This window comes from Metarhizium brunneum, chromosome 2 (genome assembly GCF_013426205.1).
Source record: "Metarhizium brunneum chromosome 2, complete sequence".
NCBI classification, from domain to species: Eukaryota; Fungi; Ascomycota; class Sordariomycetes; order Hypocreales; family Clavicipitaceae; genus Metarhizium; species Metarhizium brunneum.
The window spans coordinates 5,502,373-5,521,759 of NC_089423.1; the positions used below are offsets into that span (position 1 = coordinate 5,502,373).

Genomic DNA, 19,387 nt, shown 5'->3' on the forward strand with positions numbered 1-19,387 from the left:
TAGCTCGAGTTATGCAAAGACCTCACTGGGTCAAACATGTCCTTGCTCCCACGGTGTTGCCCGTGTAATTCGAAATTCAGGACTGGGTGCCACCGTCTACCCCGGCTGGCTCATGACTGTGGTCAAGATTCGAGAATCCTCAGGATGCCCGCAAAACCAACGACGAATCCTCAGACCAATCAACGAGTCGCGAAGACATGTCCAACTTTTTTCTTTCTCCTCGTTCGCAACCACTTCCGTGCTTGCTCAGAAAGTGGGCAGGGTAGAGGGCTTTCCCGCCCACAATCCAGAGCCATGGATTGGATATTGCATGCATCGAGATGGAATGGAAATCAGCGCCCAAGGCTCAGCTCAGCGCAGACCCTGCCCAGCCAAGAGTCAAGATCCAGCGCGGTGGATATGGTGGAGGCCCAAGAGTGGCATCTGGTTGCCGGATGAGGTTCCGCTGTCAAAAGCAATTTACATACGAATCTTCCGAGGCAACCTTGTCCTCCCCTTGCTGATTAGCTGTCGAGGCAGCTCCAATCCCAGGGTCCGGCATGTCTTTGACAACGGGGGTGGAAAATGACCTGTCTACTATGCCAACTTGCACATGTCATGTTGTGGACGTGCCACCGTCGACGAAATCGCCTCCGAAGCCCATCCCCAACAATGCAGAGTACAACTGTGTATAGCACCTGGAACAGCCGAGTCTCCCTGGTGAAGCAGAGACTACTTTTTCGCACGGAGTACGAGTAGTGATATACAATACTACCCTGCAGGTGGACTCTTCCGTCTGGAACGGCGGCGCCGTCTTTTCCCTCCCGAGCGTCTCTCTGCTCCCGCCTCGGGGTGCTGTGTAACAGTGTAACCAGGGGCAAGCAAATATGGGCCGTTGATCTGCGCGGAGGGCCTTGGTGCACGGCAGAAGTTGGCTACGAGGTACGGAGTACTAGTAGTTGCATGCCTTGGTCCAATTTGCAAATGCGAGCTTGTCCATGTATCAAGGGCCGGTAGATTTTCCTGTGTAACCCAAGAGAAGGCATGGCTTCTAGAGATGGGGCCCCAATATCGCTTATAGATAGAGTCGGGTTGGCATCTTCAAACCATGCCTTGATGGCTTGGCCGACCTACCGACACAGTGACTCTGTACAGCCAAATAATGGCGTCGATGATGGCTCAAAGAGCAGAGATGCCAGCGGCGGACGCGGACTACCTAGCACAAAGCAAGTCCGGAATCCTAAAGGTAATCGTTTGGGTTGCTGCTGGGCTGCCGACCTTGTTTGTCCTCATGCGCTGCTACACGCGGATATGTCTAAGGAGAGTATTTGGCGTTGATGACTCTTTCATGGTGGCGGCCGTGGTATGTCGAGCCTCTTTTTATTCAACCAATTCAACTTTTGACCCCTCAGAAAGGCATTCTCCTGACGGTTTCCTCCAAAGATTCTCTTAATTGCGTATGCTGCCGTCCTTACCGTAGCCGCAGATAAGGGGCTGGGCCGGCATCTTGAATATGTTGCCCAAAGCCCAAAGGATGCAATGGATGTTGCGCTGCTAAGCTTTGTGTCGCAGCCGCTGGTCATCATGTCGTGTGCCTTTGGGAAAACCAGCTTTGCCTTGACTTTGATCCGGGTGGCAGCACAGCACTGGGTCATGGTGTTACTTTGGTTCATCATCATTTCCATGAACATTTTGCACATGCTGATTTCCATTTTTGTCTTTACTCGCTGCGAGGACCCTCGACACCTTTGGAATCCCAGTATTCCTTCCAACTGTTGGTCAGCCAAGGCGTTTGACGACCTGTCTCTATTCATAGGTTGTAAGTGTCATTTGCATATGAAAACTTGCCTTCTTCCTCGCTGTTCCCACTAATGTTTCTCGTTCTCGTAGCATATTCGGCCGCAACCGACTTTATTCTCGCTTTGCTGCCATGGGTAATCCTCTGGAAACTCCAGATGAAGAAGCGGGAAAAGTTTGGAGTTGCCGTGGCTATGAGCCTCGGCATTTTGTACGTTGTTCCTTATGCCACGCCACGTTCTTCCATCTCAGATAGATGCAGAATCGGGGTTCCGTCGCAAGATGCCCTCATGCGCCCCTCAAGTATACGCCGGGATATTGCAGATGCAAACTAACCAACTTCTTCCCAGTGCCGGTTCCATTGCGATCATCAAGATCCAGTATCTTGTCGCAAACACTGATGGCAAGGACATCACTTACTCCCTTGCGTCGCTTCTGGGGTATGTCGCCGTCCCGGCGCGCACATGACATGATTGGCGTCTGTTCGCTTGCTAACTGCCCTGTAGATGGGCTGGAGTAGAGAACGGCGTAATTCTGCTAGGCGCCTGTGTTCCAACCTTGCGGCCATTGCTCAAGAAGATATTCCCCGGGTCTTCAGCCAAGAAGGAAGAGCCGTCCAATGACAGCAGCGAGCTCATCACCTTTACCAATTTCAACATGTTTGCTCCAAAAGCCAGACGAGGGCACTGGAGTACTACAGTCGGAACCGAGATTCATCAAGAGGCAGACGACCAAAGCGAGCGGAGCATCCTCAAACGAGCCCCTGAAGAAGGCGAAAACATTGAGGTTGCTCACCGTCTAAGTCGAGGAGCTTGTAGGACGCAGTCCAACGATTCACCGCATCACATTAAGAAGACAATAGAGGTTGACGTCATTTACGATCAACCATGAATCTTCTGTCACTTCGATTCTCGATATTGCGCGATTAATACCTACATGTATTTCGAATGCGGACGAGATACACAGCTGTGTATTTTATATACCTGCCGAAGCTCAAAGGCTGGGCTTGCCCTGTGATTGTGCTGCTTTTATATAGCTGGAAGAGCAAGCATTGCACCTAAAACGCTAGAGATGTTTAGCGATCTAGACAAGAATTGAGTTGATTTCGGTTAGGTATTTTGATGAACTCTGGGAGCCGACTTTGCATGGCGTCCCGGACCACTTTACGTCCCTTTTCCTGTAGGCGAATGACAAAAGTTCGACGGCGACATGGATCGTCAGGGAGCACAATGTTAGTGTCGCCGGACTGGATTGTTGGTTTACAACTCCGCATTGCTGACGAGCCTGCCATTAGCCGGAAGCTGGGGAGAGAATCAAGGGCCTGTGTCTAGAACTATCTTCCGCGATTGCCATTGAAATGGCTATGTTATTTAAATGTGTCTGTTTGTTGCTCCTGCCCGATGGCCCACGGGAAATATCAGTCTCATCTAGTCCATCATCGACAAGTCTATAGAACTGGTTGGAGGCTCAGTCTCCTGACGCCAGTGACGAAGACAAGACTCGCTTCGAAGCAGCTTTTGACGCAGAGCTATGGTTGATTCGCTGGAAGTCGATGACCCTGATGCGCTGGTTACCGCGTGAATGACAAAACATACGCCCAAGACGCCATACATGAGTGAGTGTATATTCTTCGGCAGTACAAGTACAGCTGCGAATGACTCTGGCCAATAGAGCTGGATTACGAAGTACGTGGGTGTACGTTCGGGCCATCAGCGGCAGGGGATAGGCAGCATGCTCGTCCAGTCTGGTATCAAAGAGGAAACAAACTCGGCATTGGCTTGTACCTGGTGACTATGGGAGGCAGTGCGTGCAATCTTTAAAAGAAGTATCGGCTCGAGGAGCTTGATTTTCGGAGCCAAGATCTGATGCAATGGGGTGTCGAGGGGACTTGTGACACTTGGATTTTGAGAAAGCACAATGAGGCGTGAAAATGTACTTATGTTCACACTGTGTACTTGGTACTGTTCTGGCAGTAACAACCTTGGAATCTTGGAAATGCAGTAAACGACATGGACGTCTATAACGATAACGATACGCCAGACAGACCTAGCCATATAGTTGAAAGGTGACTATCCTTACAACACGACCAACAGTATTGCCACTAAACTATATGTATAAACGTTAGTACCTCTGTTCATATTTAGCCGTGGCTTAACCAGCGTTTAACCAAGGCCGGGCCCAGTCGACCGAGGGGTCTTGCAGAGGGCTACAGGAGGGTTATAGCTTGAGGGCACATGGGGCTTACAGGGCGTCATCTAGCCTCAAGCTTATATAGCGATATATATTACTGAATCATTCACTTCCCTGCAATATCGCAACTATTAGCGATTTGCCAGGGAACACCGCAAGTCGGGCGTGAAATATCGCAAAAGCCCAAATATCGCTACTAGGGATCATGGTTCCAACCATGGTGTACCGTAATCACAATTTGTCAACTCACAAACAACCACACCGCCACCGCCGCCAGAAAACTCACCACGGATAGCCACGTCAGGTATCTCGAAGCAAACAGAGGGGGGGGTTGGCCATTTCTAGTTGCAATGCAATACTCCCTGGGCCCACGCGTCCCGAGAACTTGACCACTTTGAGCGAGGCGATCCTGCTGCAGTCGGATTCATGGCTCCTCGGGCCAAGGGGCCTGGACCTCTTCAAGCCGCTCTTGAGGCCGCTTGGAAGGGAGTCGCCTCTGTGCATACAGAAGTGAGCCTTGTTCGAATATCTACCGCTGGCACCCGCCGAGAACGACTCAGAGCACTGCTTTCTGAGCTGCAATTCCTGTGTGGCCTCTTGAACTGCATCTTCTGTCTGTCTCTCAACTTGCAGGCACCAGACCAGGAACCTGTCAGCGGCCCGTTCGACTATGCCATTTTGGCCGGCATCGCGCATGTGGTCAAGGACATTGCGGATAACTCGGCCACGGCCCCGGACGATGGATTGGTCACGATGACGGTGAATGTGAGGTTTTATAGAGACCTAGTTTCACAAATCGCGACCTTTGCGGCCTACGACCTGGCCACCCTTCACCAAACCCTCCTAGAGGGACGTCCCACCCCGCCCTCAACCTCGACAGCTCCCACCGTGGAAGATCTTGTTCCTTCTCTGGAGAAATGGCTAGACGTGCTAAACTCTAGGCACTATGATCGTACTATGCTCGAGTGGGCTTCCGAGCGTGGCTTGGTTCGGGCCCGTCGAGAGTTTGACCCCGGGTACCAACGTGCCGTGACGGGATGGGTCAAGTTTGCGAGGACCAACTGGGAGCCCATCAGGGCTTCTGTGAAGCAGCTTTTTGCTATTCCGGCTACCAATAATTTCATACAGTGGGCTGTCGAGTTCGCCAGATCTTCGTGGCCTTGCGTCTATGACTTTGATGCGCCTACAGCTCAGCCCGTCGTCGCGTTGGTGAATGATGTATCCTTGGGCAAAGTCACTCCTCTACATTATGCTTCCATGATGGGGCTGACTGGCGTTGTCACGGATCTCCTGTCTAATCTCCAGGACACCAACCTCGTCAATATGACTGGCCGTTTCGGGACCCCGTTATACTGCGCTTTGGTCGGGCCTCGTGTGATGCTATTTGGATGCGAGCCATCGTCCTGGGGCTCCTTGATTGTTGAAATGGAGCCTGCGGATGCAGCTCTCATCAAAGAACTATTGTCAAGCGGCGCTTCGGGAAACGCCAGCATCTGTATGCCAAACATGGAGAGCCCGATTCCACTGGCTCATATCGCATTTGTGGCGGCCACTATCCTCGAAGACCCCGACGTCTTCACCAAGGCCGTAGACACAACCCACCCCCTTCAAGAGGACTTCACCCTTATGCTGATTAGCTCCTCCATATTTGAAGACAAGGCTGGCTCAAAACCCTTCATGATGGCCAGGCTTGCAACTGCAGCCTTTGACCAGGCCATGGTCAACGCTGGTGACAGTTTGCCGTGGGAGGGCGATGAGGTTTGCGGCGCTATTTGGGAGTTTATGTACCTACAAGACCTGGAATTCGACACGGAGGAGAATGTTTCGCTACCGTTTATCAGCGACGGCGACTTTGAGTCTGTGGTGCGGCAGTGCGTAATTGACGCTCACGCCGTCATCGGCGAGAAGGCCGTCTACCTTGAGCGACTGGTCAAGGACAGACGCTTCGATCCGAATCTTCTTGCTCGCGAGGATGGCGATGAAGAAGGCACCATTTTGCATTTGGCCGTCAGTGGCATGAACCACGTCGTGCTGGACGAACTCTACCTCGCCTACGCTGATTTTACCGCCGTGGATTCGCAGGGCCGAACTCCCCTGATGGTCATCGAGCACCCGGCAACCTTGGAAGTCCTCGTAAAGCAGTACAAGGTCACGACTACGGCCAAGAATAACGACGGCCAGAACATTTGGCACCTCGCAGCTGCCACGAACGACGCCGCGATCCTCTCTTGGCTCTGCGAGAATGACCCAGACAAGTCCGCCAACATCAACGTCGTTAGCAACGCTGGCCGCACACCGCTAGCCGAAGCACTCTTGTGCTTTGCGATTCTCGACCGAGGTGGCCGGCACAAGCCAACTGCGGCGGCGGCCAAGACGCTGCTAGACGAGGAACTAGTCGACACCAAGCTCGGGACCGCGAACCTGCCAATGACACTGGCGGACATTACCGCTCAGTGGGGAGATGCCGAGCTGGTCGCCAAGCTCATTGCCGCTGGTGTGGACATTTAAGCTGTCTTGTTTTGTCGCCTTTTTAACACAGCCCTTCCTCCCCCCTCCTTGAGCACACGAGAAATATGATCAATGATGCCACGAAAAAACAGCGGCGCGGAAAAGTACACTACTATGATGAGAGTATCACGAGGAATTTCATGTTCAAAAACAAATGGCATAGGAAAGGAGACTAGAGTTGGGCAAGGTCCTAGATTATGGTTTAGACATTTGTTGGACTCGGGTCGACACAATACCTGTGGGAATAATCTTTTGTAATTTGACAATTTTCTAACAACTTTAATGTGACGGCCTTGTAATGAACTTCTTTTATCGGGGCTATTTTGCCTGTCTGCTCGAGTTATAAAGGACGTAAGGTTTTTGATGCGGCCGCGGAGTACTTGTTTTCGGATATACTCATCGCGCAGCATAAAAACACCCACTCAACCCGACGTTCTCTCGTGGGAAATGGCTGACGGACCATGGCATACAGTAGGTGTTTGTGGTGGAACTGAAGGTATTTCACGTAAACTTGCCGGTCCTCGCTGACTTGCATCCGGAGACATTGACTTTGGCTTTTCGCCTCGAGGAAGAGTCATGACCCCTTTGGGATGTATCCCTGGTACTCGCCGATTTCGTCTCACCCCTAACCGCCATCTCGTCGACTGCACTAAGATAGTTGGCGCATCGTCCTGGCAAGAGTTTAGATTCCAATCTTGTTGTGGTCATGGATCAAGGCGGGATTGTGAAATGGGCACGCCGGAGAAGTTATTTCACGGTAGAGGGTGGTTCAGTCGCCTACAAGTGACGAAATCTAGACCCGTACGAAAGACATTTGTTTGTGCATCTCCATCTTCATATTGTGTATGAGCTTCATCGTATATCCCGTACAAGACCATCAACCTATATCCCATGCAAACAGTCGCCCATATAACAAACACCCAGAAACGCCAAGCAATGCCATAATGCAACACATCGTCTGTAATAGTCCCGTTGTTTAACCCCATGTGCCGCCGCCGCCGCCCCTACCACCTCTCCTCTGCGCACTCAATCTCCAGTCATCCTCGCCCGCAAACTTATTATACAGCGGCTGAATCCTCTCGGCCTGCTTCCGCTTACTCAGTCTATCGCTCGGCGCGACCTTGAAGAAGGTGGGTGCCGCCTCCACCAACCACTTGGGCTCAATGGACGACGTGCAATGCATGTACTCCTTGGTGGTCAAGACGAGATCGTGGTAAATCACCCACTCGGCCTGCTTGCCAAACAGCGCCGAGCTAGGGTGCAAATACACGGGCGTCCCCTCTGTAAGAGTCTTGTATCCCTCCTGGGGGTCCTTGCGCGCGGCGTTGCGGAAGAACCCCGAGCACATGGCGCGACGGACTTTATCCGTGTTGCGGCCGCACGAGACAATGGGGTGCTTGTAGCGTTCCATGATTTTGACAAGCTGGTCTCGGACGTCCTTGGCGCGGCGCATGGAGCGCGCCTGGATGAAGTTTTCAAAGCACCACGGGTTGGAGTAGGCGTTTTGTTTCCATGAATTGTAGACGTTAAGGAATGTGAGGTGGTCGCCGTGAGGGTCGTGGAACTTGGCCTTTTTCTGGTCGGCCTGTGTTTGCTTTTCCTTGGGCCGATAAAAGACTGCGCCTTGGAGGGAGAGCATGGCAATGATGCTGAGAGCTTCGTCAGAGCACTGGTGGTCCACAGCGGAGAGCAGTACCTTGGCAGAGGCAGGGTCCATGGGGAAGTCTGCCATTTTGCGACCAAGGCGCGTTAGCAGACCTTCGTCGTCAAGGGCACTGAGTGCGTAGAGCTCTTCCAGTGCCGTCAACATGGTGTTTACGGGCGGAGGGTCCATGAAGTCAAAGTGGAGGAGGTCGTTGATGCCCATGGCTTTTAGCATGAGAATCGTGTGTGAGAGGTTCTGCCGCTGGATTTCAGGAATGGTCGTGGGCAACATTTCGGATTGATACGCTGCTTCGGTATAGAGTCTGAAGCACTTTCCGGGGCCTGTTCGGCCGGCTCGGCCAGCTCTCTGATTTGCTTGGGCTTGAGATACTGGTGTAACGACCAGCGAATCCATGCCTAATTTGGGGTCGTAGGCGCTTTGCTTGACGAATCCAGGGTCGACAACGTAGTAAATCTCATCAATAGTAATGGATGTCTCGGCAATGTTTGTGGCAATGACGACTTTTCTAGTCCCCGGCGGCGCGGGATCAAAGATCTTGCTCTGCATCTCAGCAGGCAGACTGGCATAGACGGGCAGAATTAGAAGCTCTGGAACCGACGGTCCGAGAGCCTTCATCCGCTCATACAAAATTTCGCAGGCTGTGTCAATTTCCTCTTTTCCTGTCAGGAACAGTAGAATATCGCCCTTTGGCTCAGTCAAGTGGATTTGCATGACTGTCACCAAGGCTGCATCCAGATAGTCAGATTCCGGTTCCCTTGAGTAGAGAATCTCTACCGGAAAGGTGCGACCAGGAATCGTGAAAATTGGACATTCATGAAAATATGACGAGAACTTGTCCGCATCAAGAGTTGCCGAGGTGACGATAATTTTGAGGTCTGGCCGGCGTAATACAGCCTTCTTAAGCAAGGCGAAAAGTACATCTGTTGCAATTGTACGTTCGTGCGCCTCGTCCAACATGATACACGAGTATCTCTTCAGGTCCGAGTCCATTAAGATTTCTCGCTGCAACATACCATCCGTCATGTACTTGATTCTTGTCGAGGGACTGGTACAGTCATCGAATCGAACCAGGTAGCCCACTTCTTCTCCCATGTTGCAGCCGACTTCTTCGGCAACACGCTTGGCAACTGACATGGCCGCGACTCTTCGGGGTTGTGTACAGCCAATGATGCCCTTGTCCGCAAAGCCTGCCTCTGCCAGGTACTGAGTGAGCTGAGTAGTCTTTCCCGAGCCAGTCTCCCCCACTACGATTAGAATCTGGTTCTCTTGCACAGCTTTGATAAGTTGGCTGCGGAAAGCGTACACAGGCAGGGACTCTCGCTGCTCCTTGATGCTGAGGTTGGTTCGCTTGCCTAGAGACTGGCCCTTGGGTATGACGGCCTTCTTCCACTCTGGAACATCCTCTGACTCGGCTTGCATCCTCGCGTTCCTCAAGTCACTAGCAAATGTCCGTTTGTCAGGGTCGGCCATGGGATCCTGCCACTGTGATGAGAGATTCTGGTTGGATTTCTTCTCCTTGGCGGCGGCATCTGCTTCTTGCTGCTTCAGCTCCTTTCGTTCCTTGGCAATGGAGGTGCCAGACATGGCGGCACGGTTCATCGAGCCATCAGGCGCCTTGACGACGCGGATAGGAGACAGTTCCAGAGACTGTTTGGTCTGGCCAACCAAAAATGGCGGTTCTTCTTCACGAACTTCGATGTCCACATCTTCTTCTAATGCCATCTCTCCATCGCCTTGGAGGGTAGCATTATAGTCCTCTTCCAAATCCGGGTAATCGGAGGCTTTAGCAACTCCCGACGCAATAAGCTGCCGAATTTCCCATCTTTCAGGGGACGTCATGCGCTTCTTATGCCGTCTAGGTGGACCAAGTACATCTCGTGGCATGGCCGATGTATCGTTGACAAAGCCATTCTTGACACCGCCTCCAAGAGCCTCCATATTGGCTCCTGTTGTCAGTCGCGCTTGCGGTTCCAGATCCATTCCGGTCTCTTGATCCACGTCCCTCATGGATAACCCGATTCTATTTCCTTCAACGCTGGTGACCTTGACCCACACATCCTGACCTTTGGATAATAGATCGGAAGGATGGTTCACCCGTTGTCCAGCGATTATTCTCGAGATATGCACCAGACCATCTACCTTTCCTCGGACGTGGTGTAAATTGACAAAGGCACCAAAGTCCCTTACACCAGTCACATGTCCCTGGTAAACCTTGTGCAGCTTTGGCGCATCGTCAATTTCAGGGTACGGCGCTTTACGCAACCGGTCATCGCTTTCGTCTTCATCGTGTCTTCTTCGGCCCCTTCTGTCGTTGCGCGACTCTTTGAACCCGTCTCTCCAGTCTTCGTCACCTCTGTCTTGTGACTTGGATCGTGACCTGAATCGTTCTCTTGTGCGCCGGTTGCGCGAGCGTGATCTGTCCCGCCGTCTCCTCCGTGACTCCTTGCCATCGTACTCGGGACTTCTGCTGCGCTTTCTCGACGCCTTTTCTTTTTTTGCTTTGCCTTCTAAACCTTCTAGCAATGCAAGGGTGTCATCTATCGCATCTGCGCCACTATCATATGCGACCGCTTTGTCTGCCAGTGCGAGACCACTAAAGACCTTTTCTTTCTCCTCAAGTGTTCGAGAGTGGTGTTCCTCTCCGTTGATTTGATCGCCGTTTCCTTTGAACTTTGGATGCATAGCAAGCACCAGGCGATCCAGACTGTCCACCAGACTGGGCGGGAAATCCGCACCAATCTTGTCGAGTCTCTTGCGGAAGTCATCGGTGCTGGAGCTTTCGAGGCGTTGCGAGATGAGAAACTCGGCAAGAGTCTTGTCGCTGATGCCGATGTGATTCTGTAGTTCGGATGTGACCTTTGATACGAGCGATAGTAGCTCGAGGTTCAGCAGGTCATCCATGGCAGGTGAAGGATGTTGTCCTGCGCGAGCATTTGAAGGGGACAAGTTGGAATTTCAGAGTGAGTCGCCGTATAGGACTAAACCAGAAAAAATGATGGATCCTCCAGTGACGGCGCCGGATAAAGGCCGGAGTTCTGGCTACTAAGTAGGTGGCGCACTGTAACCCTAACCCTGTAATTCGGCCAACCACCTTGTAGAGTCCTTCAGCTTCGGAGTTTGCAGTGTAGAATGTGGTCATTCCTGGTACTGGTGACATTTGATCTCCTGTGGAGTTCCTTTCCAAAATTCACGCAGCTCGTTTGCGATTTAGCGGATATTCAGAGAGGTAGGGAGTAGTGTGGTGGGAAAACTAAATAATGCGCTGCCATCTCGCAGACGTTCAAAGTTGATACGGTCGGGCAAAAATGCTCCAGCATGGATTCAGCATTTCAGACGGATGAGCATTTGGTAAACATCGATGGTGGGCTCTAACGGATCCAGCATGTTCAACGGCGACTAAGATGAAGTTGATGGAGTAGGGCCTGGTCTTCTTGTCTTGCCGCCAGGATAACTGTAGTGGTATTGTCGGAGCGGAAGGGAGGACGTGAATTGCTCGGCGGGCTCACTCTTTTTGCTAGGTGCGCTTATCCCCCTATTATTTAGTGTATTTAAACTTGACTCTTTAATATCCCTTAATATATTTAAGTAATTTATAATAAAATATTTTACTTACCTAGGTACTAATTTCTTATAAAGTATACACTAATATATTATAATATAAAGCCTGATAGCCAGGTATCTGGTAGGGCGTGAGCGCACCTAGCAAAAAGAAGAAGCCCGCTGAACAATTCACAACCAGACTGTTTCCAAAGGTCGATTGGGCATGGATTTGCATGTTGTGGGAGCATGGAGGTTCCCTACGTAAGCCCCCAAATTCTATTCATTGTATTAGCATTTTAAGCTAGTATTTTTGTTTCTTTATTTTTGGATTAGGTTATGTCGACGAGGCAGGTTTCGGCGCCACAGTAGATTGACTCAACATTATGTTTGGCTGTCACAGTAACACACATTGCAAAATTGAGCTACCACGTATCTGGGGGCTGGCTCATTGGAAGAAAAAGAGGACAAGGAAAAAAATTAATTCACCGTCATCTCTTCAAGCACGCGTCCAACCCACAGCAACGTCATCCTCGCATGCGCTGAAAGAATGGCTGCCTAGCCAGGTACCTATCAAGTGGCAACAGTGAATCAGTCTTGAACCTTGCCTCCAGTCAAGGCGACATTGAACCCACCGAGTCACCCAGGCAGTTCGTGTACTGTACCATGCCATGCATCTCATGCGTAGAAAATGCGGGGTTCTCTCCCGTGTCATCCAATCAAGCAGCGTGGGTGCCACCAGTGCACACGCAAGCCCACCTGCATTGCCCCTCCTTGCAGCAACAGCCTGAACACTGGCAGCCGTTTTCGAGGCTCGTGACGTTTTTGGCTACCCGCCGTATAAGCTGTGTCCCACCTTTTGTCGTCGTCAACACCCGATCTCACCTGATATTTTCAACTCAATCTCTCCCGATCCAACCTTGCGCTCTGTATCCCACGGCTACTTCCAACCATCGCAGAATCCATCTTCCAAGTATCGCATTGTCGATATTGTGTGACAATGTGCTCCGCCGACATCTTTCTCGCCTTGTTGGCCGTCCTTTTCCCTCCACTACCTGGTACGTCCACCATTATCCACCCCAAGCCTTGTCTTCTTCCGACGCACCCTCGCTGTAGCTCAACTCCGTAATGATATGAATCGCTAACATCAATACTCTGTAGTCTGGGTAAAATGCGGCATCTGCAGTGCCGACTCCATTATCAACATCCTCCTCTGCTGCCTTGGCTTCATCCCCGGCCTCATTCACGCATGGTACATCATCGCCAAGTACCCCGAACCGGCATACGAGTATGAGTCGCTGCCCCAAGAAGGCGGCCACATTACATATGTCTACGTCCAGACTCCGCATGGACCTCAATGCCGACCGCCCGCGCCGAATGGGGGAATGAACTACGGAACGCAGCAGAACGGGAGTAACAGAAACCAGCAGCAGCAGCAGCAGCAGCCGCAGCCACAAGGTTCGCAACAGCCGCGGGCCCAGACCGGTGCCGCTTCTGCAGAGAGCGCTCCGAATCAGCAGGGTGGTGTGCCTCCCAGTTATGCAGAGGTTGTTGCTGGTGACCACAAGGTTCAGAGCCAAGATTAAGACGTGACCTCTTTCAGAGACGGGAATTCAAGAGTATGGGCGTGGAAGGAGACTGGGAATTGGTGTTGTGGCTTGACAAACGTTACCATGAGCTAGTCTGCGATTTGAAACAGTGCCGGCACTTTTAGGAGCTCATTGGGAGTCTTATAGAACCATTCGCTTTAACTGGTTATGGAGTACTGGGCCTGATCATATCTGTATATTTACTGTTTTAATAGCGTACCAACCGTTTTCTGCTCATTTATCAGGGACGCCGGTGAAATTTTACCCGAACCTCCTTTCCCCTTTCCCGAAAAGCCTCAAAATGGCTACTCTGAGCCGTCGTCTGCGCTCTCCACAACCTGCTTTCTTTACTCAGTAGACTGCCCTTCTTCTGTGCCTGTATCATGCACTGACGGTGCTGGTCGATCGTCATCACGAGGTTGTTTGTAATGCCTCATCATTTGCTGAGGCAAAAATGTGTAGAAAGATGGCACAATCTGGTGTATAGTCTTGATGAACCGGATCCCGGTATTCAACTCAACGAGGGTGATGTCCATCTTCATCTTGGGCATAACATTTGTGAGCAGCGACCTTTCGAGGTAGACCCATATATTGGCGTCCTGGGGCGAGATATGCATGCTTGGTGTCTCCCACTCATCCTCGATGATTGCAGGTTTGAAGAAGACTTTTCCCACGGGTGAAACGCCGCAGTCGCTGCCTTCAATTAGAAGAGAAGCAAACTTGTCCAAAGTGAGTGAGCAGGGTCCTTCAACACGAGTAACTTCCAGGGTGTAGGTGCACTCTTTGGACGCCTCAACGCGGTCTTGATGGAACTCGTCCAGGGTGAGATCCTCGTCGCACAATGCGCAGACAGCAAGAAATACCGTCTTGGGATCATACCAAGAAGGCTTGGAGAATGAAAGAAACGACCAATCCCCGACGGCCACCGAGGAGAACAACTCCGTAGCGGCCAGATTGAAGTACCCAGGCAATTCAGCTGTTAGTTGATTCAGAGCCGGCCACTCTTGCCGCGCTTGATTGCAAACTTGCAAAGCGGACTCAATGTTGTCTTTGTACTCGGGACAGACTTCGTGTAGGAGGACGTATCGCAGAAAGTTCTCCACGAGGCTAATAAGAGATTCAGTCTTCTTTGGCTCGAAGCCAGTTAATTGGCCTAGCGATGTAGAAAATAGGCCAGCTGCCACACCAGCAAAGTCGACAGACCAGTGCTCGTCGTCCCCATTATAGAACCGATCGTCAGCTCCGCAGGCGCCATTCACCGTGTCGGTAACTGTTGCCTCGCGGCGTTGTGCAGGCGTGAGGTCTTTCAAGTCACTGGTATCGAGTCCAGAGAAAGCATTACCACTGGTGTCAATACCGCCAAGGAAGAGATATTCGTCGAAATAGCGAATTTGGTCTCCCTGTATGCGTCGCCGTGCCCGGAAACGACGAATACAAGACTGAATCCGTCTATTTCGTCGTTGTTAATATAATGAGAACCACAATGTGAATGGAGGGACATACTCTTCGAAAGGAAGACAACTAAAGAAACATCCACGAGCGTTAGCAAAGAAAAATCCAGATAACTCTCTTGGGATTCTGAGCCCATACGTACTCGGCGTATATTTCGAGTTTTTCTTCAGCTGCTTCATCTGGGGTCATTGGCGGATCGGCAAAGTACTCTGACGGACGGTTAATCATCTACCCAGACGAAGCGAGAAGAAGCCATTAGCCTATAACGTACCCTCAAAACCTGTTCCACGATTTCGTGGTAATGCAGTTGGACCTCGCTGGGCGGTAGACTTGTTGCCCCTGGACTTCCCCTTTTTCTTCTTCACTGACGCCGCTTGATGACCCGGGTTCATCGAAATTGTGTCGTCTTGATCGTGAATCTGCTGACTGTCGGAATCCCCTCTATTGTAGTGACTATCTGCTTGGTCAGTCACGCCGGTGGCATCACTGATCAGAGGCCCTTCATCAACCTGGGGCGACATGTTGTCAAGAAATCTCGGGAGTTTTTGGACAACAATCACCCATGGAAGATCAAGATGCAGAGGAAGTGAATTAGCACGTCAGAGCATTCAAAGACCGACAAAATGATTGCCAGCTGTTGCCGGACCGTTCCAACTAGCGGCAAGAGGACTCAACCAGAGGGCAAAGCTGCGCACAAGGCATCCACCCGGGTATGTGTAAACGACACTTAACGCACATTTCAGCCCCTCCATTGTGACATTCCCAAGCACTTCATCACAAGAATTAATGAGCTTGATTCAGGCAAGGTTTCTGACTTCACTAATCATCACGATGAGAAAGTCCCAAGTGGAAAGAAGACGAGCAGCACAGCCATCTACAGGCGTCCGGTAGGTGCCCTGGTCTGCCAGCACAACTTGACGACGTCAAAGCAACCACCACACCTATCCAAGCCCTGTTCTATGCATATGGTCACAAGCTCTCAAGTTCAACTTAAATGTTACCGAAATTTGCGCGCCGCATCTTTGACGCTTTGGCCAACCGAGTAGTCGCGGTCGCACCACATTGTCGCACGTTGTGCGTGCCTTTTGCTCGCCCAATGCCCAATGTGCACTGCACACGCGTTCGTTGGTGCACAAAGATGATGTACAGAAGCTGTGTAAGGGTATACATGCTAGCTTTGCAATGAGAGCACGGACGATGACCTGCAGCGGCTGATGTCGTGACTCCGGTGGCTGAGATGGTTGCCCGCAGGGTGGTAGGCGAGCTTGTCAAATATCTCGGAGAGTGATGGTGGCATGGTGTTTGAGGGCTGGGTTTGTCGTTCGCCTGCCTGCCTACCTACCTACCAACCGGTTGTTTTACAGATGTCTGCTCTCTGATTTGGACTGTTTGTGCGGAACAGGGTCAGACCAGGGAGTCCGGTAGAGCACAAGTTCAACACTCGGCCATGTCGGCAGGCCTTTTGTCAGATCGCATACGAAGTTGACATAATATGACGAAGCCTGAGTAGTCGCATCGGCCACGTTGAACTTGACCTGAAGTAGAAAAATTGCGACTAAGCACAGGGCAGCGATTTTGGATTGGGACACGCATCCCGAGCACAAGCCCGCATCAGGGACTCGCAGCGTTGGGCGTGCACGAAGAGCTGCGCTGCGACGCCCAGCTGCCTCAAGATGGTTGCAGGCGCCTCTTTCCATGCAGCAGCAATGAATGCCACATGTATGAGCAGGGGCCAGGCATCGGCTTGCTGTCTGGTCGTTGCGCAGTTTGACAGTGCTCAGTCCTGACAAGAGACACGCGACATATGTATGAACAGATACAAAACAGAGACCAGTGACCCCCACAATCAAGTCTGCCTTGCAGCAATCACACCGTGGTGAGTGGCACTGGCACCAACTCAGCCTCCATCACACAGTCATGGTGGCAGCCTGGAAGCTGACAGGGATCAAGTGATTGGACACCACGGACGGTGTCGGCGTGTGGCTCGGCGGACTGCGAATGCCAGTCCTGAGCGCCTCAAGATGGACAGCACAGGAATAACTCCTCACGATTGTCCTGGCGCAGGAAAGTATTTCGGCGCGTGGCGAGTAGAAACGCGGTCGACTGCAGGCTAACCTGGGTCCGCTCGCAAGTCCGTATGCTACATACTCGGGTTAGCACAAGAGAGGATGAAGCTGTTTGATGGCCCACGACGCCTGCTAGGCGGTGCGAAAGGCTGGTGCTTGGCCAATGGTTGGCTCAGCGCATTGTGCTGGTGCAGTCGAACATTGGACCCAGCGCCTTGGGCAACTGGAATGAGGACATCTGGAGCCATGGTAATCTGCATCTCATGCCCACGGCCAGCATGCGTCTTCAAAACCTCTGCTGCCCGCAAACATTCAAATGCGGGCACCTCGAAGGATCAGTGACGTCGGCAACGAATCCCCGCGCGCCCTGGCTGATCGAATCAGCACCAGCCCGTGCCGCCGCTAAGCCCTGTTCAGCTAGTGTTTTCCACCCTGGGGCTGTTTGTCGCTTGGAGGTCCACTTTGCCGGAACATCTGGATGTTTATGGATGTACTACTCCAGAGTAGATTGTGAAGATTTGCATGGTCTTTCTGCCATGTTGTGTCACCATTGTCTGTAGAAAGTGCATGATTACTGTGAAAATTCGTCCACTGCAGCGCGTGCAGCAGCAACGTTGGAGTGGAGTAGAACGTGAAGTCATGTCGGGCGTAGTCCGGATGCTCTGGACCTGCGTTATACTACGTAATGACTGCATGTGTGAAGTTTGGTCTGGTACCTCAAGCGGCCCACAGCCCTCTGACCTGCGACCACGGTCAGCGTTGGCAGCCCCTGTCTCCCCTGTGTCATGTCTCTAGACCTGCACTGGCATCTGGCACTTGGCACTTGGCACTTGGCCCATTCGCGCCAGGCTGTCTCGCACTGCCTGGGTCGAAGCCTAAGGGTTTGTGGCTGCGTCTTGCCTTGTCCTAGTCCTGTACAGATTCCTTTGTTATTTTCACTTCTTCCACTTGGCGACTCTCGCAGGATGCACTGAACAGCGCAGGCACTAATGGCGTTCCTCTCTGCCTGGCGACATAACTCCCTACCTCGACATATAAAGACCTCGATTCTGGAACGCCATTTCCCTCGGTCCCTGCCAAGTCATCGGCTTCGTTCGAGATACCGAGTACGCAACAAGACCATCCACCTCTCGAGCCAGCAGTGTCAAGCACCACCCTCTTGACTTCAAACTACACTTGCGAGTGCTTTACCCGCCCGAGAGACGACTTTGCCACCTTGGCAGACCTCCCTCTGAACCTTCCGTCTCGCCCACGCCTGTGCGCGCTGCATCTTTCCAGTAGCGCAATATACAAGTCAACCACGGCATAACTGTGTCGTATCGTCTCGCCGAGATCATACTCGTACCCCTACAATAGGGTTGTCTGCCTCTGCCCTCTGGGCTGGGCGGCTATTCTATCAAAGATGCAGCCAGCCAGAGATGTCCCCCGCTTTGACCAACTTCAAGACTATCCCCATGCTGTGGCTGGACAGTAAGTAATTTCCATGTCTTTCATCCTTGATCCCCCTAGCTTTACATGTGGTGGCATCGCAATCCAATTTGCGACCTCCGACCTTAGGTGCGTTGCTGACCTCGCCTTGTCGCAGTGCTGGGACCTTGTGCGACTCCGACGGCCAAGTTTTTGTCAAGCCCTGCACTCAGGCTGAAATCGACTTTTATGAATTGACCAAGTCGAAGTATCCCGATTTTGCCGATCTTATGCCTTTGCATATCGGCAATCTAGTGTTAAGTGGCCCCGGCGAGATGGACATTGGAGACATCGGGGACGGCTTACAAACGGATCCCGAACAAGTCCTTGCAACAATCCAAGAGCAAGTCGCCAATGCCGCCCGAGAATCCCAAACCGAGGATACCATAACGTGGGTGCCTTCTCAAGGAAAGAAGATTCAGACAAACATGTCGGTCGTGCTTGAGAACCAAACCAATGGTTTCAAGAGGCCCAATATTCTCGACGTCAAATTGGGGACCCGTCTGTACGCAGACGACGCGCCCAAGCAAAAACAGCAGCGATTTCAACAGATTAGCAAAGAAACGACACACCACAATCTTGGCTTCCGCATCGCCGGCATGCGTGTTTTCCGTGGGTCTCAAGATCCTTCCGAATTGGATGATAGGGAGTACAAGAACTACGACAAAGACTATGGGCGATTCACCGTCAACGATGACAATGTGGTCAATGAATTGAAGCGATTCGTCTTCAACGAAGCTGCGGGTATTGACGAGGACTTGGGCAAGGCCGTCTGTGCGACTTTTGCTAGAGAACTCGGTACAATAATCGATGTCATGTCTGATCACAATATCCGCATGTACTCGTCGTCACTTCTGTTCGTGTATGAAGGCGATGGCGAAGCGCTTAAAGACGCCATCCGACTCAACACGGAATATGCAAAACGCTCGACCGGTCCTCCAGCTACCAAGCGAATTGATAGTGGCATTGGCTTGGACGACGAGGACCAGGCTCTGGAGCAGTTGCCGCCGCCAGTACTTAAGCTCAAGCTCATCGATTTCGCCCACGCGACATGGACGCCTGGATCAGGCCCAGACGAAAATACTATCAAGGGAGTGAGCAGCTTGGAGGGGTTCTTTAAAGAAATGGCAGAATGA

General features: G+C 51.8%; 6 protein-coding genes across 6 annotated transcripts; 4 read left to right on the forward strand and 2 right to left on the reverse strand.

The window, feature by feature from the left end:
• Nucleotides 1-1,171: 1,171 nt before the first annotated feature.
• Nucleotides 1,172-2,667, forward strand: G6M90_00g046140 (uncharacterized protein; the record flags this gene model as incomplete). Its single annotated transcript, XM_014689256.1, has 5 exons — nt 1,172-1,342; nt 1,423-1,798; nt 1,870-1,987; nt 2,127-2,216; nt 2,283-2,667. 5 exons carry the CDS (start codon nt 1,172-1,174, stop codon nt 2,665-2,667), a joined length of 1,140 nt encoding a protein of 379 aa, XP_014544742.1.
• A 1,725-nt stretch (nt 2,668-4,392) lies between these two features.
• G6M90_00g046150 (uncharacterized protein) lies at nt 4,393-6,474 on the forward strand (the record flags this gene model as incomplete). Its single annotated transcript, XM_014689257.1, has 1 exon — nt 4,393-6,474. One exon carries the CDS (start codon nt 4,393-4,395, stop codon nt 6,472-6,474), a length of 2,082 nt encoding a protein of 693 aa, XP_014544743.1.
• Nucleotides 6,475-7,450: 976 nt separating this feature from the next.
• prp22 (Pre-mRNA-splicing factor ATP-dependent RNA helicase prp22) lies at nt 7,451-11,041 on the reverse strand (the record flags this gene model as incomplete). Its single annotated transcript, XM_014689258.1, has 1 exon — nt 7,451-11,041. One exon carries the CDS (start codon nt 11,039-11,041, stop codon nt 7,451-7,453), a length of 3,591 nt encoding a protein of 1,196 aa, XP_014544744.1.
• Nucleotides 11,042-12,677: 1,636 nt separating this feature from the next.
• On the forward strand, nt 12,678-13,263 carry pmp3_1 (Plasma membrane proteolipid 3; the record flags this gene model as incomplete). Its single annotated transcript, XM_014689259.1, has 2 exons — nt 12,678-12,735; nt 12,839-13,263. 2 exons carry the CDS (start codon nt 12,678-12,680, stop codon nt 13,261-13,263), a joined length of 483 nt encoding a protein of 160 aa, XP_014544745.1.
• Nucleotides 13,264-13,613: 350 nt separating this feature from the next.
• Nucleotides 13,614-15,239, reverse strand: arb1 (Argonaute-binding protein 1; the record flags this gene model as incomplete). The annotated part of the gene is made up of 4 exons (XM_014689260.1): nt 13,614-14,715; nt 14,770-14,787; nt 14,861-14,927; nt 14,990-15,239. The coding sequence occupies 4 exons, from the start codon at nt 15,237-15,239 to the stop codon at nt 13,614-13,616; spliced, it is 1,437 nt and encodes a 478-aa protein (XP_014544746.1).
• Nucleotides 15,240-18,186: 2,947 nt separating this feature from the next.
• Nucleotides 18,187-19,387, forward strand: ARG82 (Inositol polyphosphate multikinase; the record flags this gene model as incomplete). The annotated part of the gene is made up of 2 exons (XM_014689261.1): nt 18,187-18,254; nt 18,370-19,387. 2 exons carry the CDS (start codon nt 18,187-18,189, stop codon nt 19,385-19,387), a joined length of 1,086 nt encoding a protein of 361 aa, XP_014544747.1.